Below are 27,192 nucleotides of genomic sequence, written 5' to 3' on the forward strand. Positions count from 1 at the left end.
CGTTTAATGTTTATTCTTTACTCTGTTTTCAAAAAAACAATGCTGGCATTTACACTGTAATGTGTTTTTTGAAGACGATTAAAAATAAATGGCATAAGTTCTTGTCAGCAGTTATTTTTATAATGCTGCAAACTAGAGCTTACATTTTAAAAGGGTCCTGACTTTCTGCTTGTCCACATTAGTGAATACTTGCCAACATCTCGAAAATGGGTATTATGCTTGAGTCTGCTTGGTTAATATGAGCAGAGGCTAAGGGCCTGTTAGAGCACCAATGCTTGCCAATTTCAAGATTGAGAAACTTCAAGATACCAGATTGTTTGCTATACATCCAAAGAAGTACCGGTTGATATCGAATGGCATTTAATATTATTTTACAAGAAATGCAAGTCATTCAGATCTGAGGTAACGTCACTGCAACATTCAGTGTTAGTGAACGTTTTGTAGGATAGACTATGTGAGGAAAAAGGTTAAAGGTTCAGATTTAAGAAATCTACAGCTAAGGCTGGTAAATGTGACTTACAATTCGGTGTTTAAAATAGTTTGGTAGTACATGTTAGCAAGCCAAAGAAACGTTGGCCTGCCCAAACAGCATAACAATGGGAAGACATTAAATAGCAAACAGCTGACTGAGAGAGCACCAAATACACATAGCATCTTATAGGCTTCCTGTTATTACTTAATCTCACTCAAAAGCACCAGACATAACTGGTTTTCTTTTTCTCACAAGAGCTTGCCTGGGAAAGTTTCAGATAGGGCTGATTTACACCACGCCTGGGACAAAAAAAGCATGCAAATTATGATTTGAAATACTAAAAGAAAGAGAAAATGAGACCGAGATAGTCAAAACATTTCTTCTTGAAATTTACAAAGTTTATTTTAGGATTTGCCGCTATTTGGAAAATTATGACTAAATATGTGTTTTTTTTTTTTGTGAAAAAGTTTTAAATAAGATTCAATGGATGTCTACAGTATAAAAACACTTGATTGGCTAAAAAAGTTCATAAAAATAATATTTCAACTTCAGTTGTTGAGATTTCTATGACGTATTATGAGTTAATTTATTTCAGTATGCTAACTTAAGTAAACAACTTCCTAACCTGCAAAAAAAAAAGAAAATCCAAATTCTAGGGTTAATTGAAGTTGTGTTTTAAATTTGCAGTCCTTTTCACTGTACAGCATTGCCTTCTTCTCATGATAATGAGAACAACTTACCATACTTTATAGACATGCATATAAAGGTGCAACATAATGAATCCATTCACATGCACATAATACATTGCCATATGCATGCAAGCTAGATGGCACGTTTACAGCTAGTTTACTTCTGTATTAACATGCTTTCAGATGGAAATTCAACATGTCTGATAACTGATGAAAATAACGCAAGTTATTTATTTTGACACAGTGCTCTAATCCCTATGGAGGGTATCAGTTTATCTTTACACATGCAGGTGGTTAAATGTCACACAGTTTTAATTGCTCAAAACATTAACTTGAATCAGTTCTACTATTTTATTAGACGATACAAATACAAAGCTCTCACTGTATTTTCCATGCATTTTGAAAATAAATTATGCCTGTGCAGTATTTTTTATTTTTTCACTAGATTTGAAAGAAATATTGCTAATTACATTGTTATTATACACAGGGAGAGAATGGTTTTTCCAATGTGTTAATGTTCTTATATTCATGTTTTTCATATGTACATGTATTGCGTGTATATGACTGCATTGGAACTTTCATGAATAAATGAATAAAGGATGGATTACATTCAAATATATTTTAGATGCATTCTATGACATTAAGCTTTCAAAGGGTGGCAATAAAGGTTGTAACCCAGAAGCACACAAATCTAGAAAGACTAATTGTAATATACAACACAGGGCTTAAAGAATGTATTGCAAGCCTAAGAACTCATTGAGATTTCCAAACATTAGGACACAGAGAAGATTTGAAGCAGCAAACAGATTTCCAGCTACAAACAAACACAGCTTCAAACAAAGGAAAGAAAAAAACAAAAAACAAAACAGATTCTCACACATACCTTTTTTTTTCCCCCCAGAAGATTATTTTGGCCTGGAGAATGCCACTTTCCTTTAAGGAAGATTATTAACTGTTTCATCCACTCACAACAGAGACACAAATTCAATCATGTGATGTATTATGTGGTGAGAGCAATTATAACATAAATTACACAAAGTGGCTCATATTTACTCCAGGCTATCCTCTAAAACAAAACTGAGGCTAAGTAGAGCATTCCTGGTGTTGTCTTTTACTGTGCTGTGCTTCCTTTAATTTACAAAACTATTTACTTCATTGTTTCTGACAGGTACCTGTAGTTAGGAAAAAAAAGTTTACTAGCAACTTTGCATCCTGAAGCTGTAATAATCTATTTACTCACTTAATGAGTGGATTGTTCTAAACTGTTCCGAGCTGGAAGCATCTATTAAACCCAAAGTGAAGGCTCAGTTGTGCTTAATTGGTAGCATTAGATGCAGATTGAGATTTCCTAAAGCTGGCTTTGACTATGTGTATTGGTATTCTCTAAACTAGGCTTTCTCCCCAGGTTTCTTGCATGATCTTTCCTGGCTTAAAGACTCAGCCATGACTTGTTACAAAAAGATAAGGGAAAGGTCTGGTGGCTGCTATGAGGCCCACAATAATCAGCTTGTGAGAACCTAACAAGTACGTCCTGCTGTTTAAGTGGCTTCTTGTTCATTTATATATATATATATATATATATATATATATATATATATATATATATATATATATATATATATATATATATATAAATCAAAAGTGAAATATTTTGACATTACATACCCCACCCACAGAATCCAGTTAATTTGAAAATGCACTAGAGGAATAACATACTGTATTGCAATGCTTGTATTACTGTTTTAAATGTTTGCTTCATAGTCTGTATATTCCAAAATGCACGAGTACAGTATATAGCTCAAGATCTGAGTTGTAATGCACAGCACTTATATTTTTGAAAGGGTTGAAATTATATTGTTATTTAATATAACAAGGTGTAAATGATATACTGTCCACACCAGTAATGGTATATATATATACCCATATATATATATATATATATATATATATATATATATATATATATATATATATATATATAAGAAATGGGCATACAGTCTGCTAGCTTTATGCTCCCAATTGAATAACTTTGGAATTGTACACTGTTACAACATAATTTTTTTTTTTGTTTAAATTAGCTTATGTGAATGCTTGGTAAGTGTATATAGCCAGCACAGCAGACAAAGAAATAAAACAATATTATTTGTGTTCTGCATATCATGCTAAACAAACATTGCTCGTGCCATTTCTACCTATTGTGTATGGTTATCCACATCACATCTTTCCCATGTTATTGATGTGATATCAAGAAACCTTCATTGTTTTAAAAGTTGTATTCTACATAGATCCATATCTTCCTATCACACTGTATTATTATTATTATTATTATTATTATTATTATTATTATTATTTTTGCAATTCGTGTTGCGGTTGCTTCATTTGAGAGACGGGTGTTGAAATACGAAATGCTATTTACTCATAAAAGGATAGAGTTTCATAATGTCAAAATCAAGCAGGCAAGCATGACATCCAGAGAAACAAGCAAGTCAAATTATGTATTCTTTTCTTCCTTTCAGGTGCCTGGGTGCCAGATGACCAGAATAAAGCTCATATTAATTACATATTATTCAACAATAAAATCCTTTTGACAGTTTCTTTTTGATGACAAAGAGTGACTCTAATTAATCTAATCCTTGCAATAGGATCAGCTGTGCACAGGCCACCTCACCAGAGGGGTCAGTTTGTACCAATCTGCCCGATCAGCGAAAGCGAGAGTGAGTGTGACCAGTAGGCTGTATTCAGGGCACAATAACAAACAGATTGTACTGTCAGGCTCCATTAATGGCCATCATTAGTATTCCCGTTTCGAATCAGTAACACTTTTAAAGTCTGTATCGGAAAGTTGAGTTTCAGACAAGGAAGTGTTGACATTTCCAAAGGACAGTATTTTACTGATCAACTAAATCCCTTATTGACATTTCTGCTGCTATGAAGTTAGTGCTTAGGGCAACAGAGGCATGCAGCTTTTGGGAGCTTAAAAAATAAACATGAGCACCTCAGATCTGTCCTCAGACCAGATTACTTGATTTTTCCAGCCGTTTTAGCAAAACATGAAATACACACATTAATTATACTACTAATATGACTACTACTACTGCTATAATACTTATAATTTTAATAATCTATAAATAAATCATGTAACATTTTAGTGAAAATCTTAGAGGTCTGATTATTTACTAGTCATTAAACCACTGTTTCAAGAATAAAAGACCTTATTCTGACACAAATCAATGAATAATAATGAATGAATCAACATGTGCAAATGACAGAAATTCAGCTCAAGCTCCTTCCCTGCTGCTGGTTGCAATTAATACCTAGTGCTAAGAGAACAATGAGTCTGCATTTCCCTTTCGTAACAAAGCAAGCTGTAGGGCCGCATTACAGCTCTAAAGATCTTAAAATGATTTTAAGGAAGTAAAGTTTCGATGACATCAACAGCAGGTGATGTCATTAGTGTTAAATCACGTCGTTGTTTATTCTTGATGGTTTTATGTCATACACAGTAACATTTATGTTTGATATTCTTTAATAAAATATGTATGTATTCGTTATATATATATATATATATATATATATATATATATATATATATATATATATATATATATTGATATTTGAGATATTCTTATATATTCTATATATATATAATGGAGGTTTTCTATGATACCCTCTTTGTCTCTACCTGTTATACTCGAAATTATTTCATGTGCTGAGGTTTTGTAAGAATTATTCAAAGACCTCGAGTGACAGGTCCTTCATTTTATGAGCTTTATAATAAATACATATTGAGTAAATCTACCTAGTGAAACCAAAAATAAGCTATTTGAATAAACATATACGGTGTACAATCTAAAATAGTCAAAACTAGAATTAGTTAAATAAACTGTTTATTCATTAATATTGCTTTATTTATTTATTTCAAAGATTTAAAACTTTTAATTAATCAAAATTGGCTTTAAGAAAACTGTTTTATTAATTGATTAGTTAAAGCTTTGTTCATAAAATTATTTTCATAAATACAGAGCAAAGCGGGTAGTTACTGGTATGAATTTATCAGGAATAGAAATATCTAAAGTAATGTAAACGTAGAGAAAGAACACTGTACAATCTGTGCTAGAAATGAGATGTTTTTATTTATTATTATTATTATTATTATTATTATTATTATTATTATTATTATTATGTTTTTTACCTAGTACAAAGAAATACATGTTCATACAGGGCTAAAATCACCATTTCAAGTTTTCTGTGTTATTGCCGCTGTAGTTTGTTTTTGAACTCAAAGTAGTGACTTTGGCGCCACCTACATGAAAGTGACAGAATCGCAACACAATAATAATAAGAGAGAGAGAGAGAGAGAGAGAGAGAGAGAGAGAGAGAGAGAGAGAGAGAGAGAGAGAGAGAGAGAGAGAGAGAGAGAGCACACAGCAGGCAATTCCAGTAAGGGTCATATTAAGGCCGGTTACAATTTACGTAGGATTCCAGATTCTACGTAAAAAGGCCCTAAAGAGGCAACGCCTGGAAATTAAGTCTTGCGACCTTATAAGAATTTTGATCTTGTGTTGCAACGCGTAGAAACTCGATAAGTGCCATACTCATTATTACAGGTAAGTAGAGGACCAGTGTGTATTACTCCTGGTCACACCTCCTCGTCGGTCTCTCTAAGGTCCAGTGGAGAATACTGATGTTAGGCTGTACCAAGCCACAGTGATGGAGAATTACAATCTAAGCGTGACTATCCCATAGATATATTATATATATATATATATATATATATATATACGCATATATAATAGCATATATATATCTGAGTCACATCAGTGACGTATAAAACTGTCAACCAATTGGGAGGGACGGGCCGTAAGTTCTGGAACTGACCTTGAGGCCCTCTTCGTAAGATTCAGCGCCTTCTAAACTCAAAGTGCCCTCTGCAGGACAATTACAAAATAACAACTAAAAAGCGGGTGCGGTTTGCAGCTGTGCACATGCTCAACCGTGACGTAGCAACCAGGAAGGACTCGAAGACGAACACATAAACACCGCAGACCTGTTACTTTACTGTCGTAAACATCTCATTTGTAATGGTACTACCTGCATGCAGCTGGACCAGTATCGTAGTTGGCATTGTCAGTGTCTTAGTTGTATTTTTCGCTGCTATTTTAAATAATTTGGAGAATTCTGAACCTATCGCACTATCCAGGTAAGCCTGGAAAACTGCTAATAATGTACGGGTTGTAATATATTTAGGTTAATTTGAACTCTGATCTGGAGCGGTGTGAGGTTATATTCTGTTAATTTGGCTAAAGTCCTTAATCTTCCACGGCCTCACGTAACATTCCCCCCTCCTTGCTGAGACTGAGAGAAACGGGTGTGGTGCTTTGCCATTTACGCGACAAAACTACTGTTCAACCTCAATAAAATCGACTTGCTACAAATATAAAAGGCATATGGGCAATACATGCTTAAAACGTGTATGCGGGCGTTGCACGAGATAAAAACGTAATTTGTTGTTGATAATTACGGCAGTTGCCCTGGGAAAAAAGGTCAGCGTGTGGTTTCGAGTCTAGTTACTGCCCGTATGACCTTTTTCATTCTCTACCTCCAGTTTAACACTGAGCTGAACCGTCCAAGCAATGATTCAGGGTTGCAAAAATATATCGAATTGTTTCACAGTCCCACTGGGTACTACTAGCCGTGGACATGCAGTTATTTCCAGAGCTGTTTTAAGTCAGGATTTAAGTTTACACCCAGAGGTACAGGTGTCGTTCTGATGTTAGCAACCGCACCAGCCAGGTGCCTATATCCACAGCAGCCAGGAAAATAGCCTGTCTTAACGTGAACTAATGGTGCTTTTTTATTTTTCTATTTGTTAATATGAGAAATACCAAACACAAACTATTCACAATATATACATTCCAAAAGGTTTGTGAAATGGTAAAAAAGAGGAATTCATCATTATGATTTTCCATATTATTATTATTAATATTATTATTATTATTAATATTATATTATTATTTTTCTTGGCAGGAGGTCCCTATATCCACGGGCTAACAAATTGTTACAAAGTGTCACAGTTCAAAGTATCATAATACATGTGGTTACACATTTAAAGAAAATATTTGACAACTATGAAACATTTCAGCAGGAATACAAATAAAAACTGTGTTTTATATATATTTTAAAAAATAATTTAGCTTTTTGTCCTCCTTCCAGAATGACAGCAGATATAAAAACCCTCCTGGAAAACTACAGACAGAAAAATAAGACCTGTTTCATTCTCGGGGCGTCTGGGGAAACTGGCAAACTGCTGTTCAAAGAGATTGTAAACAGCCAGATCTTCTCAAAGATCACTCTTATTGGCCGCAGACTGGCGTTTGAAAATGAAGCTTATGAAAATGTGGTAAGCCAAGATGACGCATAGCAAAAATATTTAGCAAAATCCATGACACTTTAGCATGTTCACAACTGCATGACACTCACATCACAGCATTATTATGAGTTGCATTTATATACAGTATTAAGCAATTAAAGGTGTTTGATTAACGATAGCCACATTACACATTGCAGTAACAGGTTGTGATTTGTGCAGCTGTAACAGTGAAAACAAACATTGACACTGTGTGCTGATGTTAGTTCCAGGAGGTTGTAGATTTTGAAAAGCTGGATGACTATGCAGCTGCATTTCAAGGACATGATGTGGGTTACTGCTGCCTGGGAACAACAAAAGCCAAATCAGGAGAGGTAAGAAGAGCACTGAAGAGTATTTTTTAAATGTTGTTAAACTGAAGAGAATGCCATGGTGCCTTCCAATTTTGGACTGTAAAATAAATTTATTAATGCCCCAGAGACTGACTGATTTACAAGTTCAGATTGTATTAGTTCTTGACTGGAGGTTTATAAACAATTGTAAAAAGAAAGTGTTTGAATTTTTGGCACAGTCATTTAGCAGTACAACTGCAGTGTAGATTACAGATTGCAGTTGAAATCCCTCTTTCTATTTAGATGAAAGTATTTAGATGAAAATAAGGTGCATTAGAATGCTCGACCCCTCTGGACGCTTTTAGAATTAGGGTCCACAAAAGCATTTTACGAACTGCTGAGAATCCACATATAATAGGAAGCATTGCTGAAATTCAGTTATATTTTGTGTATATAAAAATGTAAAGTTTTTTTGTTACAAAATTTGACCTTTTGTTTCCGAGTGCTGAGTCTTCAATAGTAGGTTATACATTCTCTTGAGGAAAAAAAAGCTGTCTTGTTAAGTGTGGAGTGCTCTGTGATCAGGCATTGTGAGTTTTGTGAGGCGGGTTGTTGGTGGTGCATTTAAAACGGCCAAAAACAGTTTTCGCAAACGCACCGATTACCTTTTGGGATTCGTTCAGCACAACACGGTCATTGTGGCATTCAGACACTTTGAAAGCTAATGAAATTCCCAAACTCGGAAGATCTGAAATTTCTTTAGGCTTCAGAGTCCACTTGTTGCTTATAAAACAATATTTAGGTTGATCTGGGGCCGAGAGTGTGTCACCTTGTTGAATAGAACCCATTGAGGGAGGATGATGGGTCTAGCTTGGGGCTTGGGGGGGGGTGACAGCATGGGTGCTTGTATATGGGAGAGAGGTTTTCAGAGTGGTGGAAAGGGCCCGCCAGCGTCCTATGCTTGGGTTAGTATTGATGTGGTTCAAGCTGCATAATGGGATTGAAAGTGAGCCGCAGCATTTATGTCGGTTCACATTTCATCAATTGGCCACAGTGAATTAGAGTCGACAGTAGAGAGGGCTAATCCAGAACTAAAGCCAAAATAATTAGGGCCTCATTTTAATCCACTCAATCATTATACAGGCCTTGAATAACATTAAGATGAGGCAATGCTTTCTATTGAAGGCCAACGTTCACAATTTTAAATGCACCAATGAAGCTCCGTGTAGAGATCTCTAGGCTCTTGACTGGTGGGCTGTGGATTTATATTATGCATCAAGCTGACTATCTGTCTATGAGATGTAAAAATGGTTTTACAACTTGATTGTCAATTTTCCTGTATTGAGTAATGTTATGTTGAGTAATGTTATGGCTAACATTTATGCAATAGCTGTTTTATTTTAAAGTGTTTTTTTTTGTCCTCATTTTGCATAATGTTATCCATATTTCATTTTATTTGTTATTAATCACAGTTTTATTGTGTGTTTTCTGTATGTGATTATCTTCCAGAAATAGTTCAGATTGTAACTTTTCCAATGCACTTTCTTTCCCCTGTGCAACAGCAAGGCTTCATTCGTGTGGATCACGATTATGTTTTAAATTCAGCCAAGCTTGCGAAAGCTGGAGGATGCTCGCATTTCAATTTGGAGTCGTCTAAAGGAGCAGATAAAACCAGCAGCTTTCTATATTTAAAAGTAAAGGTATGCAAAGTGGAAATGTGCTCTCCTTTCACATGTACAAAATGAATGGTTCTTTAATTGGGCAGAACACCATTTCCAATATCCTGTATTACAACCACTGCTCTCTGCTGCAGTGAGTAGGATGTTATGAAATATTTAAAGCTATAAATCTCCAGTAGTTTTAAGTGTAAATCTAGTAATTGTTGCACTATACCGCTATAACTGAATAAAGTTTCTGAGCACACATTAACTTGCCTAGTCAGTAACACTGAGTCTTTCTGAATTGTTTGCATACTCTTATAGGTATCTGTACTCACATTTTTTGTAATTGCTGATATTTGAAATTGTTCTTATCCATTTATCGTACTTATTACATGCTCTTAATGCACTTCAGTCTTAAGCAAATATTTTTACTATAAGTTTAGCTGCTCTTAGTCGAATTTGCTCTTAAAGGTAATTATTTACTGTATTCTTTATTTAGCTCTTATTGGAATTTGATCTTATTTTTTACAGTACTTTATAACTGCTGTTATCTGTAAGGTGATATTGTGTAATGTAACATTGTGTAATGTGATATTTTGCAATGTGATACTTTGTAACAACTGTAAGTCATCCAGGATAAAGGTTTCTGCTAATTAATAATAATAAATAATAATAATAATAATAATAATAATAATAAAATAATAATAATAATAATAATAATAATAATAATAATAACAACGATTGTTCTTCTTCTTGTGTTGTTTGTATCCTCAACGCTTTGCCTTCATAAGAGAAAAGGCAGTGGTTGATTTAGCGATTTATTTAGTGGGTTAACAAAATAAATAAATATATAAAATAAAAATTCTTGCATAGGACACTCTAGTTCTGCACCCACTAATGTTTTGTGTGTGTTGTGCATCCTGTGATTCTTGGACAAAAAATTAATTTGGAAGTGTTTCTCTTAAATTTTTAGGGTCAAGTTGAGGTGGAGATTGAAGAATTGGACTTTGACAGATATACCATCTTTCGACCTGCGTAAGTAATCCGTTCTGCATCTTCAGACTGCTTTTGCTTTGCTTTCCAGATACCAGTGCCGCAGTACACTTGAACCTGGGATTTGAAGTGGCATGAGATGGGATGGAATGGGAATGCTTTAGTCTTTTTTTTGTTTTTTTGTTAATGAATGCTTTGTTTAATTTTTTTTTTTTAAAACCACAATATACAGTGAACACTGCTTAATAGGATCACTAGTTATTTGAAACAACTACATATTGCAATTAAAAATTGCATTCCGTTTGCTGTTCAACCAATACAAAGTCATGGTCACATTGATTAATTTTCTCTGTAGTATGTTTGGTGTGCTTTCTGTGTGGGTAATGTGACAGTAACCCTCTTTTTTTTTAAATTCTCTTCGCAGCGTTCTTATGGTTGATAGACAGGAGTCACGTCCCGCAGAGTGGCTGGCTAGGAAATTTCTATCTCCAGTCTCCAGTATTTTTCCAACTGCGCTCTCAATACCTATCTCATCGCTGGTCAAAGCCATGGTTATCAATACAGTCATGGAGGGGGACAAGAAGGTGGAAATATTAGAAAATAAACCGATCTACAACCTTGGAAAACTTGGAGAGAACTGAAAAATAGAAAAGTGTGTAATAATAACTTGCATAATAAATTTGTAAAAAAAAAAAAAAAAAAAAAAGGCGGTGGTTGATATAGTATGGGTAGAGATAGTATGGGATCAAGTTTGGGTTCCTTTGGAGAACTAATATATATATATAATATTAAATGACAGTCAGCACTCGGATATACGACACTCAGTTTGCGTTTTACCCTCGTCTTAAGAAACTAATTCCCATATGTGTGTGTGAATGGATATCTAAACATGGAGAAAATAATTTTGTGCCTTATTTATTAGGGTTTTGTTATGTTGTGTTTCTTTTTATTAGACCGACTTGGGTGTCTCACAGGGTACGCAGGCTTTTCGGACTACACATGCCCCTTCATCAGGAGAAATCCCAAACTATGGACAGCTATGCATTTAAAGCATAGTATTGAGACTTTTTCATGTTTCAGTCTTTGATTATTGGGTGCTGTGATCTTAGAGAGATTTCAATTTTGAGTTGAGATTTTGAGAAATAAAAAATAGAACATTGAAACGCTAATTAAATATGCAACAAAAATAGAGACAGTAATCAAGTGAGGAAAAAAAAAAAAAAAAAAAAAAAAATATATATATATATATATATATATATATATATATATATATATATATATATATATATATATATATATATACATATACACAGTTCAACACAGTCATATACACCTGAGGTGATACCTTCCACTGATTTATATAGCAATTTGCATTTATTAGAGGAGAGGACTGATGAAATGAAATGCTTGCTCATAATGATAAGCCTCATGTCTGTCAGCCTACAGTGTCCAGTCAGTGAAGAATGTTAAATCTGAAAGCTTTTATTTATTTAGGCTTGATCTAAAGGCAGGAATTTAAAGTGTTCCATAAATAGAGGCATCCGTGAAAGGACTTTATCAACAACCACATGAAGCTGATATACTGTAGTGTCAAAATAAAACATGCATGTTTTCTGCCATTGATTCTGGAAAGTTATTTTTGACTGTGAAAATACCGTATTATATTTACAGTGCAAGGATATATATATATATTTTTTAAGTAATTAATTATATATTATTGGACCCCCCCCCCCCCCCCCCCCCCCCCCCCCCCCACCCCCCCTCCCCCTCCCCCCCCCCCCCCAAAAAAAAAAAACAATATACATACAATCACACATTTATTAAACTGCATGAGGTAGATAACGTCTTTTCTTGGGATGGATGATTCAGCAAAGTTTTGAAAGACTTTGCTGGCCTCACAAGCTCCACATGGTGGCAGAAAAGAAGTACTACACAGACTCACAGGACTCTGGCCCGGATGGAAAACGCGGCGTTCAGGGCTCAGAGATCCAAAATGGCGAAATACACAGGTATACACGCGAAATTTATTAAATTAAATTAATTTATTGTAGAATTAACGGTTCAAAAAGTAAAACAATACTGTGATATAAAATATGTGAATTAGATTGGTTTATAAAGCAAAGATGAAACGATCCACGGCATATCTGGGTCGGTTATATTTTGTTATCCAACGTTATTATTTATTTCTTTTTCTGCGGTATTTAAATTTTTGTAAATTAAAGAAAAAATTATATTATGATAATTGCTTAGTAAAATGTAATCGATACGTTTCGTAACCGTGTTTATATCCCTCATTATTTACAATTAAGATACTTTAAATTTCCGTAGAAGTAAATAGCCAGACATGCTAAAGTCGTATTATCTTGTTCTGTTTTACAATAAATGCATTTCAATGGCGACGCATGTTTTCGCAAAGGTGAAGGTGATAGTATTTCAGGAGCAGCGTGGAGGTGGATCAGTGAATGTAATGGAATTCGAGTATAGTATTGCAAAATTGAACACTGCATCTTTAATACCAAACACATTAGTGACGTCTTTCTGTACCCGGAGGAAAGAATGTAGAATGGACAGAGAAGGAAGACTAATGATGAATAATTATATATTTTGGTGTTTAGAGAGAATTCCAGTGACAGAAATAAAATGACAATATTTGGTTTCAGGACTTGACGACTTTGGCTACATTAAACTCATCAACTTCATTAGAACCACAGTAAGTGGGCATGCTTTTCGGTGTGGTTTTAAATTGTTTTAAATATAGCTCTTGTTTGACTGGCAGAATAATCTATAGTGAGAAATGCATTAACAAGAAGGGAATGAGCCATCATTGTAATATTTTAGAGGTGAAACCTCAAAAATTGAGGCTTATGATGCTGTATTTACGGCTGCTACTTTTTAAACACAGTGAAAGAAACATGTCCAGCTAAAGTAGCATTATTTTAATTACTGGAGCGACTTTCTGCTCAAGAATGAAGTCAGTGTCATGTGCCCTGTTCTAAAAAGCACATGTTTAGTTTATAGGAGGCTGTGTGGTCCAGTGGTTAAAGAAAAGGTCTTGTAACCAAGAGGTCCCGGGTTCAAATCCCAGCTCACTCACTGTGTGACCCTGAACAAGTCACGGAACCTCCTTGTGCTCTGTCTTTCAGGTGAGATGTTGTTGTGAGTGACTCTGTAGCTGGTGCATAGTTCACACACCCTCATCTCAGTAAGTTGCCTTGTATAAAAATGTCTGCTAAATAAACTAATAATAATGAACGTCATTTTAAGATGTTGCAGCTGTTTAACTCTTGTTTTATGTCCTGTCCAGAAGTGCAGCGCTGAGACTCTGTTGTCAGCATCAAGCCGAGTTCCTTGGAAAAGTGAAACGATGACCCACTACTTCAGTTTGGTATGTGATGCATTCATTATCTGATAACCGACATCCTAGCACTAACTCTGGAGCACAGTTAGTTGGAATCACAAAGACTTGACTTAAATTTTGTATTATGTTTCATAAAAATGCCTGTGATGCAACATCCTAGCTTCATTGAACTTGCGTTGTCGGAAAGTGCTTTGTTACCCACCATGCACACAAAGCTGCCGCAGAGATACCCCCTACCTGTAAAAAAAAAAAAAAAAAAAAAAAAAAAAAAAGCAAAACAAAAAAAAACACTGCAGCTTTTCTTTTTAAATTCAGATGTTGAAGAGCTGTAGGATTCACAGTCACAGGAAGTCCAGGCTTGTGATCAGTCAGGTAATGGAAGCCCAGCACACAGGCGGCTGTGCTACAGAGGGTACAAAACTCTGAAGACAAAGCGCAAAAGGCTGACGAAGCTCTTGCTAGAGCTTTGGAAGATCTGCACAAAGTAAAGTCAGTAGGTTTTACTGTATAACATTTTCTTAGATAATGATCTTTGAACACATATATAACCTGACACGTTCTTTTTAATTTGCATGAGCATACAGCACCATTATTTGTTATGCTTAAACAGTATAACAAAAGCCATGGCAATCCATCAAAAAACACAATTTCAATATTTTAAATTGTACTGGTGGTTTCACAGACCCCAAAATAACACTAATCTTGGACTATCTTTGGTAACATTAGGTAACCTTTAAGAGAATGCTTTTTCAATGCATGCATAGTCATATCGGAAATAAATACAGTACAGGTGAAGTTAAAAAGCTAAAGCCCTCAACATGATTTTCGTCAATTTAGCTATTTTAGCCTCGGGCTGTGAGCCTCAGTAGTTTGTAGAGTTTATCTGTTTTCAGCTGCTGTTTTTTATCATCACTACCAGCAGAGGGATTCTGAGCTTCTGCATGATGGGAAGCGTGGTAGGAAAATTCCACTGCAGCAGAGTTGCTCCTCTTCATGGTCCAGTTATTCTGCCTCAAGGGTGTGTTTGAAATTGATTACAGACAATTTGCCCAGAATGTGGTGATGAACGCAGATGTGGGGACGGGTGCTTCAGCAGGCGGTGCTGTAGCAGGGCTGCGAGCCGATGAGGACGATGCTTACTTCAGCTCGTACGGGCACTGTGGAATCCACGAGGAGATGCTGAAGGTGGGACTGTCCGCAAACTGCTGTAATAAATAATTTTTGGGGGGTTGTCATTTTGATTTGGGTTCCAAAAGGAAGACCCTGTATTTTGACACTATCAGAATACCCATCTGTATTTCCAGGTCTTTATCTTTATGACTTTGGAATTAATCATATCTTCTTGTGACCGTGCTGCACAAGGCGCATTATTCCATCCGAATGCGCAGCAGCCAGAAAGAGAAATGTCAATATTTTACAGGCTCCTATAAAGCAGTGTCCTGTGATGCTATGCTGCATGTGAGAAATGCTGCATTTTTAACCCTTGTCTTCCAAGGACTTTGCATTTCTCTTTATTTCAAAGTACCAAATGTGCTTCAGTTTTATTTTACTTTATGTGAAAATGAACAGGCTATTTTTATCTTTCTTTTTCAAATTTTATATATATAATATATATATATTATATATATTATCTATATATATATAATATATTATATAGTATTATATATATATATATACACACACACACACAATTTTTTTTATTTTTATTCAAGGTTAACTTTTACCAGGTTGTATAATGCACCATTACCCCACAAAGTACAGCAGTGGTTATAATTAAATGCCCAAATATAATTTCAGGCAATCAACACCACAGTGTAAAATTAGTATTTGTAAAAGCCGTCTTGCTGATGAAAAAAAATAAATAAATAAATTCCTTTGCAGAATTTCTTATGTGCTTCAGTGTAGAAATGTTGCGGACAGTCATAAATAGAATCACATGAGCAAGGTGGAGATTTGTTTTTAATTGAAATATGTTTATTTTTATGTTTTTAATTCCCTTTTTTAATTTTGTATATGTGCTAGGTTTGCCATTTTTTTGTTTTTGTCTTTTGTGGAAAAAAAAGCAGTTAATACCTAGTGTGCAGTTACATTTTAAAATGAGTGCCAGCCATTGCTTTCAAAAACAATTTAACTCTTACCAGCTTTATTAATGTTCTCCCTTTAATTGCGCTCAGAATCTTTTAGTTTTTTTTTACTTGTTTCATTTACATCAGAATATGCATGTATTTCAAATACAGTGCTACAGATAAGCTACAACATCTTACAGGGCTGTCTTTGAAAAGTATGCTTTCCAAATATAACATCAAAGCAAAAAACAAACAGAATCTTCAACAGAATAAAAATGGGATTCGTGATTATAAAACCAGTGCTAGTGAGAGTTAAGAAAATGGAGTTTAAAACCTTGCACACCTTTAATTCTGCATCGATTTGTAGAAAAATCAAGGAGTCAGTATTTTGCAGAAAGTACACTTCACTGTCAGGAATAAAAGGGTTGTTTCTGTTCCCCTTTTTCAAAAAAATCAGTAAATACAAAAAATAAAAATAAATAAGGCATGTTGCAAGGAAAGCGAAAATTAGCCTAGTGAAGCATTGATGTACGCAGTCATGTCAGCGCACTTGGAGTGCAGTGGATTAAGTTGAGATAGAGGCAAGCCACAGGTTGGTAATGCTGTAAGTCTGAGAACTTTCTTTCCAGCTCAGTGCTCTGTAGAGTGACACTGTTGAGGACAGTTCTGAAAATGCAGCTGCTGAGTGACACCACCCCCCCCTCCCTTTCACAGAGGGACCTGTTTTAATGACCTAACTGAATCTGTTATTTAGACCTGTTACACGGTTCGGTTTACTTGAATAGACGCCCTTTTGTTTCATGTTGTTTTCTTAAAAGTGCTGAATTGCAGTAAATTTGTGCTTGCAGTTTCACTGGTACCAGTTAAAACATTGCCTCAGGCTAGAAACAGTATGTATGAATTCTTTTCATTGCAGTAGTTGCCCGGTGAAAAAGAAAAAGGTTAATAATGAACGAAGGTGCAGCTGTTTCTGTTTAAGTGAAATGACTGCAGCTTCCCCAGTTAACGTGTCAGACGGTTCGGGTTTTATTTTATCCCATTCAGTTTTGAGCTGCTCAGCAATAGAAATGTTTAACCTGGAGCTGTAACAGAGGAACTAGCAATAGAAATGAACATTATCTGCTAACCCTCTAATTGCAAGCTGTGTCAAATAATGGGGAAAAAAAACCCTTGACCCCGTGATTCACAGCTTGATTTTGAATTGGAATACCAAGTTTGGTTGGATGTCAAAAAATAAAACTTAATTGCTTTTGAACATGTGCGGTATTATTCGTCAGCTTTCTGTTCTTGCAGCAGCTGCAGGTTGTTTACTGTTCCTCATGCTGGAGTGGTTGGTTCAAACCAAGAATCACTACCTGTGGTTGTGATCACTGATTTTACATCACTTTAGAATTAAACAGTCCCTTTCCCAAGTAAAGTTGGCCAATGTTAATTTTTAATGATATAGCCATTATTACAAAGCATTCTAAAAAAAGTAATTGAAATATACTGTCCTACAACATTTATTTTAGATAAAAAGAGCAAATCAAGGACACTTAAATACAATAAAGAAGTTTTCTGTTATGGTACTCTTAAGTAGTCTAGGATATTACAGCAAACATTTTACATAAAAAATAATAATAATAATAAAATCATAATAGTAATAATAATAATTTGTACTTTTGTGTATATAAATGATTTGATCTTAATTTGACGATATTTTTCTACTGTAGTTCAATGCTGAAGCCATGTTAAAATGTATGTTCTTAAAGTGCAGTTTTGTTTTTTTCCATTACAATTTCCAGAGCTACTGGGATTTCATATACCTAAATCCAGATGTCTTCAAGGACAAGGTAACTGGGACAGGCTGAACTTCACAGAGGCTTTGCAGCGTTATTATACAGTGAGAGTCCTCCAGTGTTAGCTATCTTTGGGAGCTGAGGATCATTGACAGGCAGCATTTGATTTAATATACCTTGGCTTTATTACACATGAGAGTTTTATTTAGTTGGTGGAGACTGTGGAGCACTGATAACAGAAATCCGGATCAGTTTAGTCATTGCACTTGGTGGCATCCTGCATCACGGTCATCAGTTATACAGTGACATTGCCTAGTTAACCCTTTTATGAATGTAAATCTCATGTTGAACATATTGGAAGAAAAGTCATCTGAGTTATCTTTCCATTGACTGTATTGCTAAAAGATTAGAAACAACATAATAATAATAATAATAATAATAATAATAATAATAATAATAATAATAATAATAATAGTAATAATAATAATAGGATGATAGGTGCTTTGAATGACCAGAAAAGAATGGTAAGGATTGTTCCAGAGGGTTATACTGTGGAGAATAGCGTATCAGCACCCAGGCTCACACACATGCCCAATGTCTTTCCCCAGTTCACCTAACTCACAGTTGCTGAGCCATGTTAGGGTAATTCTATATTTTTGTAAATTGAAACAATCGGAAGAACACTACTGGAATTTGTGTTAAGAACATGTAACTACAGAGAGAAATAAAACAACGTAATACTAATATTTTGATGCTAGCACTCTTGTCTTTGTAGTGAATAATTTGGATAGAGGTTCAATTACATTTTTTTTTTCCAGCCCCTATTTATTTTTTCTGTGTGTGTGTATGTTTGTTTTCTCCTACATTTTTCCAGTTTATACACATGCTTAGATTAACTATTAATACAAATACAGTGGTGAATCTGGTCACAGGATGCATAGATGCATAGATTTGCATTATTCTTTGCAGGGCCAGCAAGTAAAAACTCTTAATTTTGTGCTTTTTCATTATCAGAGGGAGAAGTTCTTACAATAATTTACAATATAATTTTTTTTTTTTTTTAAGGTGGCTGGTTTTAACTATCCTAGCAACAAGCTGAGGAAAGGCTGGCAAAATAATCTGAAATCCGTCTGTTTATTTGTCTCTTGCTAGAAATAGATTGCTTGTGTCTCCTGACAAGAAAATAATGATTTATTTCAAATACTTTGTTGTCGTGGTTCAGAAGGATCAATTTTTAAGCCAGCTTCTTTGCAGATAAGAAAAAGGTGACCTAAAATGGAATACATCGATTTTCAAATTGTTTGTGAATCATAGAGGCAACAAAAAAGTTAGAACAAATGAAAAACTTTTTAAAAGTCATCATTCATAGTAGTTTTGGAATGATAACACCGTGTAACAATTTTTTTTTTTTTTTTTTGTGCCTGGGTAGTAAGTGTTATTTCCTAATTGCCTATGCCTCAAAAGTATTCCCCACAAACTTTGCTTTTGTGACCAGGACAGTGATATTTCAAAATATCACTATTTCCAATGGGAAAACGGGCAAATGTGTGTCTTTTCGTTCACATAAAGTCAGAACAAAACAACATATGAATCCAAATTAACATGTATTTATACTAAAGTAATACAAAAATGACTACAAAAGATTTAGAAGTGAGTAGTTTTTCGAGATTTATGATTTTACTGTAAATGCAGTATAATCGTAAATCTCGAAAAACTACTCACTTCTAAATCTTTTGTAGTCATTTTTGTATTACTTTAGTATAAATACATGTTAATTTGGATTAGGCATTTGAATTAGGTTAGGTATGCCAAATCCTGATAGGAGCAGGGGATTTGATGTAGGAACTATATAACCCATGTATGTGCTTTACCTCGGCAGAATACACTAGTTACTGATGAACTGACTGTTATTCTCCGGAGCGCTCTGTATTTTGATGACCACTGCAATAAACCTTTGATGCAACAATCGGTGTGATTGATTGTCTCTGATCATTGCTGCACTTCATTTTGCGACCCTACAATTTGAAACCCTGAATTCAAATATTCAAGGTTGTGCATTAAAATACTGTAAGGATTGATCTGACTGGCCTGCAGGTAGTGCTGGATGTGGGCTGAGGAGCAGGAATTCTCTCAATGTTTGCTGCCAAAGCTGGGGCCAAAACGTTAATTGGAGTTGACCAGTCTGAGATCATCTATCAAGTCATGGACATAGTAAGGTACATGCGCTGGACTGTGGTCTTGGTAATAAAAGCAGAGCATTGCCCATTGGCAGCTGCCAGCATTGAATGTAGAGCCAGTATACGAGATGTATGCATTGTACAGGGACATACAGAGATTAACCATGCATTATGACTCTAATAGAATTTTCCCACAGAGTAAACCTTAAGTCTGCCTCAAGCCTTCAGGGATGATCTGAAAATAGTCACAAGAATGATTAGGCGTGATAACAGTGAATCTTGCATGCAATCCTCATGCACCAAAACAAAAAACAAAAAGACTTGTTGTATTAAGGAAGACATGTTCCATCTGATGCCTTTCCCCAAGCCCACTAGCTGTGCTGTAAAAGGTGTGTTAAATTGTGGTGTCGGCTATATTGAAGCGGTATGCTAGTCACATTACACTGTTGGTACAGAATTCACTAACGCCCTTTGAGTCTACATATATTACGGAATGTGATTACTCCAAATAAGAGGATTGCTGCCAATGTGCAACCACTTTCCAGCATGAGCAGTTGGAATCAGACATGTATCAATCAATCTTTATTTTATATAGCGCCTTTCATAGTTGACCACCGTCACAAAGCGCTTTACAAGATGCAGTAACAACAAGCAAATCCACAATACTTCAAATACAGAGAAATGCATAATGCATGATATACAGTTTAAAAAAACAAAACAAAAAAACACAATGCATAATACATTAAATACATATGTCATATGCTCTTCATCATTGCTCTGTAACCCAATGACATTAAGGCTCTGAGGTCTGCTGTATCGTATCGTTGACTGGAACGCATGCCTGTCAGTTTACATGGTGCTGGAATAATTAAAAGCAAGGTTCTTTGATACAGGAGCTGGTTGCAATAAATTTGGTCTTGACTTCAAGAAAGAACAATTCCAACATGTTGTGAATAGCTACTTGCTTATGTATCAGTCATTTTTTGTTGCATGTGGTTTTTCAGTGTGTTACTTCATGCAAAGCGCAGAACAGTGAACCTCACTCTCATTGCTCTGTACCGTACATCCAGTTCAATCTGAGACCTCTAGTGTAAAACGTGACGCTTTGTTCGTATGAAACAATAAAGCAAGTTCAGAAGTGCACACAGGCTGTTCACTCTGCTGCTTCTCCGTCCTCCTGCTTCTCATTGCAGCTGTCTCGGGCATTGTTCTCTAAATTACACTTTTAATGAGATTACAATGTTTCCTTGAGAGTCAGGCAGAGTGATTGTGGGATCCTGGGAGAATGAGATAGCAGGAAAGGACCGAGATAAGGATCTGTCTGTAGAAATGAATTGCAGCGGTGTCAGTAATTATTCAGTCCCCAGTAACGTTAGCTGTCATGATAATGGAATATTCAGAAAGATTGATACTGTGTGCCTGGGAGGAGGGAGCAATCATTAAAACTTGGGCACTTGCATTATTTGCTGATTTGGATTCAGTGTTTGTATTCAAAGCCGTGTGTGACCAGGGCAGCTGTGAAAACAGAATTATGTTGAAGTTTGTTACACAGTTTTTATTAGGAGATGCAAGAATACAGTACAGCATTTGAAAAATTAAACATCAGCATTAAAGTGATTTTTTTTTTAAAAAAATTGTAAATATCATCAACAAATAGTTCAACACAATATACCGTGTGTGTGTTTGTGTCTTTATGTGTGTGCCACAATATCATTGAATCCTGCATTGTAGGACCTTCTAAATTATAAGGTTACAATCACAACCGAGCTGTTTTGAAAATGAAAGCTAATTCCACCATGGTACCCTACTTTTAAAAGATTCATTCATTCACTGACTGGTTTGTTCATAAGTATGTCAGTTCGCACCCTGCCTTTTCACTGCATTTTTAAATGCTGTACAATTTTGAAGAAATTAACTAAGAAGTAATAACAGAATAAGGGATATCAACCAAAGTTTAAAAAAATTAAAAAATACGCTGGGTTTGTTTTATTAAGAATTAGTTAGCCATGTGTGTTCACATATAACATTTTGTGTTTAAAGCACACATTTCACAAGTTTAAGCAGGAGAAGTACGCAAGATACTGGACATTTTATAGACACTGAACAAACATCATATCCTGTAAGGTCATTGCCTCTTGTCTTATAAACTCGTAATGTTTTTATTTAAGCTATTTAATTTTACTTTTGGTCTATAAAATAAACTTCATACCTTTTAAATTCTATCCACGTTGTTCTGTACTGTAGGTATTTGTACTCCACTGTCCAGTACGATTTGCATTGCGTGCCTCGTGCGTATCTACAGGGGGCGGTACAAACCTCGGTCATCTTCCGTGAAGCTCTGTTAGCAATGGTTTCCAGCTTTATGAAAGACACTAATAATGTACATGTGGACTCTTCTCCCATATATTGCTCAAAACTACTGTTAAACCCCTTATGACAGCAAACCTTTAATGTCTGTAAGATTCTTGGCCGTTGTGTGGTAACTGCAATACCGTGTGTACCGGGCAGGGTTTAGGACCCAGGGGAGCCCTGTGGCACGCATGCGTTCAGTGCATGAGAAAAGTTCACATACTTGCACTATAATAATCTCGCATGTCACACATAGCTGTTTTTCATTTGCCATATTTTTTAAACTGTTGCAGTAATTCTTATGAGACAGTAAATAAGCGCAAGGTATTTTTGTCATTTGTAGCGAATGCGAACATCTGATGTTTGTATCCGAATATATGTAAAAAAAATAAAAAAATAAAAAGAATATATATATATATATATATATATATATATATATATATATATATATATATATATATATATATATATATATATTCGAATATTCTGATATTTGTCCCAGCACTGCTAATTTTGTTAATGTACCCTTTTATTTCTTGGGGATTGATTCCACTGATTCCATTTCTAATGTTTGATCAATACGTGATCATCGTCCTAGGAATGCTGCAATATTTCAATTGCTCACACAGTAGCAGCCAACCAATGACAATTTTCTGTTCTTGTGGGAATTGTGTGTGTGTGTGTGTGTGTGTGATTAACCCATGCTTAGAATATGTTTTAATGAACATGCCAGAAAAAAACAAAAACTGCGAAGTGAATATAGCGATCACATCACCACTATAAAAGAAGGTCGAATATAGCGATCATTCATCACCACTATAAAAGAAAGGTCACTTTTAGGTTGCATATATATAATATATATATATATATATATATATCATATTAGGGTAGGTGCAAGTCTAATTTAAAACACATAGCTGTTGTTATAACATAATTATAGCTGTTCTTAAGTTATATTCCTATGTTATTCATGTTACTTTTAGCCAGCTACTTTGTTCTGCAGTCTTCAAAATTCCATTCTCCCATTATCTGCATTGACTGTTATCCCATTAGTCAGTGTGCTGTGTTTGATTTGAAATCAAACATGACACCTATTAGTTTCCATGGTGCAAACAAACCATTCTCTCCAGTGGTTCTGCGAGCAATTGAAAATTAATGGGCTTACACTTGAAAAAGAAATGTGTGAGTTTGACCTGAGACAATTAATAACACTGCCAAGCACATGCAAACCTGCACACAGTGTACTGTACTTTGATTGTGGGAAAGTCTGCAGGTGGAGGTGTTACTGCTGCCATACTCCTAGTACATTAGAGGGATATTAAAAATGTTTTGCCTTACATCCTAGATATGTGGCATTTATGTATGTGTTTGTTAATAATTAACAAAATAATAATATATGGTGTAAGAAGTAATTTGATGAAGTGAATCCAATGAAAATATTAAGGACATTTAGGACATTTTAATGTTGAGTGGAGACAGATTTAATACACAGAGACCAGGGCCACAGGACATTTTAATGTTGAGTGGAGACAGATTTAATACACAGAGACCAGGGCCACAGGACATTTTAATGTTGAGTGGAGACAGATTTAATACACAGAGACCAGGGCCACAGGACATTTTAATGTTGAGTGGAGACAGATTTAATACACAGAGACCAGGGCCACAGGACATTTTAATGTTGAGTGGAGACAGATTTAATACACAGAGGCCAGGGCCACAGGACATTTTAATGTTGAGTGGAGACAGATTTAATACACAGAGGCCAGGGCCACAGGACATTTTAATGTTGAGTGGAGACAGATTTAATACACAGAGGCCAGGGCCACAGGACATTTTAATGTTGAGTGGAGACAGATTTAATACACAGAGGCCAGGGCCACAGGACATTTTAATGTTGAGTGGAGACAGATTTAATACACAGAGACCAGGGCCACAGGACATTTTAATGTTGAGTGGAGACAGATTTAAAACACAAGAGGCCAGGCAGCACATGTTATAAAACTCTCTTTTTAAATGTCATTTTAGCTTAAATTGCGTTTGAAATGAATTGACCACCAAACTAATTTTAGTTTTCCAAGCATATCCGTCTCTTCTCTAGTATCTGCCTTTTTAACTACCCTGCTTCAAGCCCCTAGAGCGACAGAAAGATAGTGCAAGTGTATTTCTGCTTCGGGGCATTGATTCTAGCACTGTAAGCAGACTGCCAGCAGATTTTCCTGGGTCTTGTTTCCGTTGTCTTGTGGGAGAACTGTAAGTGAACGGCTAACGCCAGCCCCTAATATAACTGTTATTTCTAATCAGGTAGCATTGCTCCTACTGTGCTGGCAGTCTATACTAATTGGAGCCCTGGTTTTAGTGCCTCCTCAGCTTATACCAGAAATCGAACTCGCTAGCGGTACACATTTTAAGGAAGATTTTGCTGCCCTTAATGGCTATTTGGTCACCTTAGATAATGCCCAACAATTGATAAAGTATGTCCCCATTTCATTGAAACGAAACATTACCTCTCACACAGTTATTCAATATTTTATTTTATTCTGAAAACTTTTTTTTTTTTTTTGGTGGTCGCTGTCAGTCAATTTGATATTTTTTCCTTTTCATGTTCATTGAAATAAGGTAATGAGCTTAAATAATAAGGTATGTAGATGAAGACAAAGTTAGTTTTTAGTTGGTACTTAATTTCTAAAATTAGTAGTTTTAATGTTGGTAAATCTGACCCACAGTGTAAAAAGTGTTTTTCATTTAAATAAAAGAAAAAGTAAGCTGTACAGCAATAGAAACACTTGTGGGTGATGGTTTTGCATTGGGTTTGGGATGTAGATTAGAATTTAAAGGACATGCTAATTTTATAGCGCAGTAAAAGGTGAGGGTGCGATGGCCAGACATCTCAAAAGATTGGTGTTTGTTTCCCCCTCGACCAGATCAAATAATCTTGATGGCACAATTACTTTAATCAAAGGAAAGTTTTAAGAAGTGGACTTCCCAGTTTAAAAGTGGACATCATTATTGTGGATGGTAAGTCTAGTGTGAAATTGCCAGTGTTTGAGACTGTGTTATTTTCATCCAGGTTAGCTTGAGTGGTCCTCAATGCACCGGACATCAAAGCTAGATTAGTTTAAGATGCTGAAATTACTGGGTGCTTCAGAGTGAGTGACGGGGAGCGTAATATTTCGCGACATTAAAAGTCCACAAGCATTTAATAAGTCTTAAATCCGTGTCACGTGATTTTTTAGGAGATGCAGGATGTTTTCAGCTTTTGTGAAGGTAGATGACTGTTCTGTCTTGTTTTTAAAGCTGTGGCAGAATTTTCAAGGGCTTGGAAATGTCTGTATTAAAATACAATTAGTGAACATTTAATTAGATATATTTACTCAAGTCTAATGTTCAGGCTTATTGAAGCAAGGAATTAGGATGTCGACGATGAGTCCTTTCAAGTTCATAATTAGTGGAAGCAAAAGGCGTTACTGTGTGGGTGAATTCCATTAATGCAGGTGCAGAGATCAAAAAGGGGGAGGGGGAGCTTGTTTGTTTTAGGTGGAAAAAAATACCCTTTGGCCTTTTAAAAATGTACATTGTTTACGGTCCTTTTCTGTGTTTAAGGGATGCCGTTTAGAGACAGTCTGTAGTTCTTCAAGTGTGACAAGCCGTCGGGCTTATAATCAAACATCAATTACTGTTAATTGATCGCTTTTTTTAATGTATATTTTTTATTGACAGTTTGTACAGCTCTGATTTGGGAGTGGTTTCTTATATCTGGGTTGTGAACTTGAGTCGAGGTTTATGTCATTGAATTGAGTTACTGTAAGGTTAGGGATAGGGTTAGTTCATTTAAACTATCCACTGTGAACCCCTTGTTAACTGCAATCCTATTTCTTCTACAGATCCTTGGATGCCTTTTCACCGTAAGACCTCTGGTCTCAAAAGAATCCAGAACTTCCAGTCCAGGTCTTTGTTCCAGCCATGCCCCTTTTATTGAATTAAAAACCTTCTGAACTAAGTGTATTGTTTTTGTAACTGCAGTGGTTTGATGGATTGGGGGTTAGTAAATTCAAACCCATTAAGGGCTGGTTTTTTCTATAATAGCCGCACTCTTTTTGTTCAAAGAACATGATGTGAAGACATTGAAAAATACCAGTGTACCCATTATTGACTGAGATGAACCAGATTGCAATCATCGTACTGTTGTTTTAACCTCAAAATATTGATCAGTAGGTTCAATATCTGTTTGCTTTACCACTACTTGTACAATGGATTGAACAAAACAGTTATTTGTTTGTTGTGGAAACTGATGCAAAATGTCATGAAGATTTAAAAATGACCCCATTCTACACTACAGTGACTAACTCCAAAAAAGAGATTCATTTTAGAAATCTGCCTTTAACAACGAACATACAGCAGTGTTCGAGAACAGGGGGGCTACTTGAATTTTCTGCTAGGATTTGTCTTAGTTGTTGTTTTATTCTGACTGTGACTAACTTTTCAAGGGAAAGTTACAGAGTTATTTTCAACACTAACCTTTTATTCATGGTACCTGTGCAATGATTTTTTTTCTGTTAGAATACAGGACCAGTTATTTTTTCTAGTCATTGCAGTAGATAATTAAATTATGCAACATTACATGCCAATATATGCCAGTTGAGACCCTTAAATGAGAAAACATTTTGTAACAGGCTAGGATACTGGGTTTGGATAAAGGAAGCTCTTACCACTTTCGTTAGATCTGTATTTTTCACTGTGGGTGAAACAAGTTTCTGCCTTTCGTTGAAGTTCAGTGGCCACAAGCTCCCAGCTCTGTGCACATCTCAAAACACTCAATGGCAGGTTTGTCATGCTAATTATATACTGCAGTCTCATTCTGTTTCTTCTGCCCCTTCTGGGAGCAATGTGTGGTTGTGATGGCAGATTTGATTTAAATTAATGGCAGGGTGGACTGTGCTTTATTATCTC

At 35.4% G+C, this 27,192-nt stretch overlaps 2 protein-coding genes across 5 annotated transcripts; both read left to right on the top strand.

Moving 5' to 3' along the window:
• The first annotated feature begins 6,139 nt into the window (after window positions 1–6,139).
• Window positions 6,140–11,721, top strand: htatip2 (HIV-1 Tat interactive protein 2). The gene is made up of 7 exons (XM_041275146.1): window positions 6,140–6,361; window positions 7,375–7,561; window positions 7,795–7,902; window positions 9,423–9,560; window positions 10,495–10,556; window positions 10,939–11,166; window positions 11,468–11,721. Exons 1-6 carry the CDS (start codon window positions 6,243–6,245, stop codon window positions 11,153–11,155), a joined length of 831 nt encoding a protein of 276 aa, XP_041131080.1. The 5' UTR covers window positions 6,140–6,242; the 3' UTR covers window positions 11,156–11,166; window positions 11,468–11,721.
• A 1,955-nt stretch (window positions 11,722–13,676) lies between these two features.
• On the top strand, window positions 13,677–26,325 carry LOC121330027 (protein arginine N-methyltransferase 3-like). Of its 4 annotated transcripts, none has more exons than XM_041276247.1 (5): window positions 13,677–13,716; window positions 13,819–14,361; window positions 14,913–15,057; window positions 17,723–17,770; window positions 26,127–26,325. In XM_041276247.1, the coding sequence occupies exons 3-5, from the start codon at window positions 14,935–14,937 to the stop codon at window positions 26,235–26,237; spliced, it is 282 nt and encodes a 93-aa protein (XP_041132181.1). In that variant the 5' UTR covers window positions 13,677–13,716; window positions 13,819–14,361; window positions 14,913–14,934; the 3' UTR covers window positions 26,238–26,325. The 4 variants fall into 4 exon arrangements, with proteins under 4 accessions (XP_041132181.1, XP_041132179.1, XP_041132182.1 ...); XM_041276245.1 differs by having other exon boundaries at window positions 13,819–13,899; window positions 14,188–15,057; XM_041276248.1 differs by having other exon boundaries at window positions 13,819–13,899.
• The last annotated feature ends 867 nt before the right edge of the window (window positions 26,326–27,192 follow it).

The sequence above is a fragment of the Polyodon spathula genome, chromosome 17 (assembly GCF_017654505.1).
Source record: "Polyodon spathula isolate WHYD16114869_AA chromosome 17, ASM1765450v1, whole genome shotgun sequence".
Classification (NCBI taxonomy): domain Eukaryota; kingdom Metazoa; phylum Chordata; class Actinopteri; order Acipenseriformes; family Polyodontidae; genus Polyodon; species Polyodon spathula.

What these genes read in the sequence shown, in the direction of transcription:
- LOC121330027 (XM_041276245.1), top strand. Translation starts at nt 14,866, where the DNA reads ATGGTCCAGTTATTCTGCCTCAAGGGTGTGTTTGAAATTGATTACAGA. An exon ending in TCCACGAGGAGATGCTGAAG is followed by an intron (nt 15,058 to 17,722) that starts GTGGGACTGTCC and finishes TACAATTTCCAG; the next exon opens with AGCTACTGGGATTTCATATA. An exon ending in CAGATGTCTTCAAGGACAAG is followed by an intron (nt 17,771 to 26,126) that starts GTAACTGGGACA and finishes TTTCTTCTACAG; the next exon opens with ATCCTTGGATGCCTTTTCAC.
- htatip2 (XM_041275146.1), top strand. Translation starts at nt 6,243, where the DNA reads ATGGTACTACCTGCATGCAGCTGGACCAGTATCGTAGTTGGCATTGTC. An exon ending in GAACCTATCGCACTATCCAG is followed by an intron (nt 6,362 to 7,374) that starts GTAAGCCTGGAA and finishes TCCTCCTTCCAG; the next exon opens with AATGACAGCAGATATAAAAA. An exon ending in TATACCATCTTTCGACCTGC is followed by an intron (nt 10,557 to 10,938) that starts GTAAGTAATCCG and finishes TTCTCTTCGCAG; the next exon opens with CGTTCTTATGGTTGATAGAC.